This window comes from Mesitornis unicolor, unplaced genomic scaffold (genome assembly GCF_000695765.1).
Source record: "Mesitornis unicolor isolate BGI_N332 unplaced genomic scaffold, ASM69576v1 scaffold41447, whole genome shotgun sequence".
In the NCBI taxonomy this organism is placed as follows: Eukaryota; Metazoa; Chordata; class Aves; order Mesitornithiformes; family Mesitornithidae; genus Mesitornis; species Mesitornis unicolor.
The window spans coordinates 13,722-15,207 of NW_010195114.1; the positions used below are offsets into that span (position 1 = coordinate 13,722).

At 47.4% G+C, this 1,486-nt stretch overlaps 1 protein-coding gene across 1 annotated transcript in view; it reads left to right on the forward strand.

Moving 5' to 3' along the window:
• The window catches only part of KLHL40 (kelch-like family member 40), a gene marked incomplete at its 3' end in the record, with an annotated part of 7,389 nt that overhangs the window by 2,998 nt on the left and 2,905 nt on the right, over positions 1-1,486 (forward strand). Inside the window, exon 2 of the mRNA XM_010188013.1 lies at positions 1,386-1,486. This exon is cut by the window's right edge and continues 51 nt beyond it. Within this exon, the coding sequence (XP_010186315.1) occupies positions 1,386-1,486 (101 nt within the window). The remainder of the gene's footprint in view (positions 1-1,385) is intronic.

The following is a 1,486-nucleotide window of genomic DNA, read 5'->3' on the forward strand; positions in this document are numbered from 1 at the left end:
GCCAGGTGACTTAGGTCAGGGATAGTTTAAACTTAAGGACAGGCACCGAAATATCTAAATGCTAATAAATCCCAGAGGCCTTGCAAATTTTGGCAGGAACAAAACGGTTTCATTGACATTTCAGATGGAAAAGGGTATCCTTTATTTGTCACTTCTAAGATTTATCACTTGAAAACAATGCTGAATCCATCAAGAAGCAGGAACCATCCTGGTGACTGAGCTGTGTGGACTTGCACTATAAATAACACATATGTGGACCACAGCTTGCAAAGAGACAATAACCACAGGCACTCAGCTGAGGTTGAGTCTTTGGAGGCAGCCCAGCAAGCTGAATCTCTTGGGCCCCAGCCCATAGCAAACAGCGCTTCAGGCAATGCTGCATCACAGCTTTGTCTTGCAGACTCCCACCAAACTGGCTGCAAGACATCGCTCCAGTCTTAATCCACAAAGTCCTTCCTCTGCTACCAAGCTACATTAAAAATATCTGCCCTAGTTCACAATGCCCATCAAGCCATGGTGACCAGAGAGCCCCCAGCCTCAAAATCTTTCACATAGCTTTTTCTGGTGGGAGATGGTGGCAATGTCTTCAAGGCAATGCCTCTACAGATGTCCAAAGATCTGCAAGGCCATCTGATCTAGTAGCACTGTATGGATCAGTTCCCCATCTATCAGATGAGTCTGGCACACTTTGGTCAGCAAGAAGAGCTTTCTGCAGCACCTTCTCAGTTGTGTTGTACCATACTGGGTAGATAGGGGTTGTGTAAATAGCCTTTGTGCAGATAGACACACGTACGCTTCACCTCACGGATTTTCACACACACTGAGGTGATACAGGACAACATCAGTATCTTGAGAAGCAGAGGAGGAACATGGTAACTGATGATTTGCCAGAAAGAAGAAACAGCAATGGGAAAAGAAGGGGCTCCAGGGAGTGAGCTATGGAGCCAATACTACTGTAACCATGCTGCTACCAGGCAAAGATGGAAATATCAGGATGACACACATGAAAATTTCTAAGACTGAAGTGCTTCAGCTCCTCCAGTCCCAGGAACTGTCCATTATCCGTCCAACATGGGACTTTCTCATCTGAATATGGCCAAGCCTGTTTCAAGTCAAGGCTTTGGTGCATAGAGCAGAACATGTCCATGCTGTTATGCCTCATCATAAAACATATGTCATATGATAAATGACTTGGATTTGCTCTAAGATCTCCCATCCTGCACCAGATGGTGAGGCACAGGCAGAAACCGGCATTGCTGAAAGTGCCTACTGGGGTGACCAGGCTGCTCGTGGGAATGGGCTTTGCCCCCAGCCTCTGAACTCTGATTTTTGCTAAGCAGATGGGCTGGGTGAGCACACACTAATGACCATGTGTTTCCTTTCAGTACGACCATCTGGATGCAGACTGGCTGGGCATGCCCCCCCTGCCCTCCCCTCGCTGCCTTTTTGGCCTGGGTGAGGCGGAAAACTCCATTTTTGTGGTCGG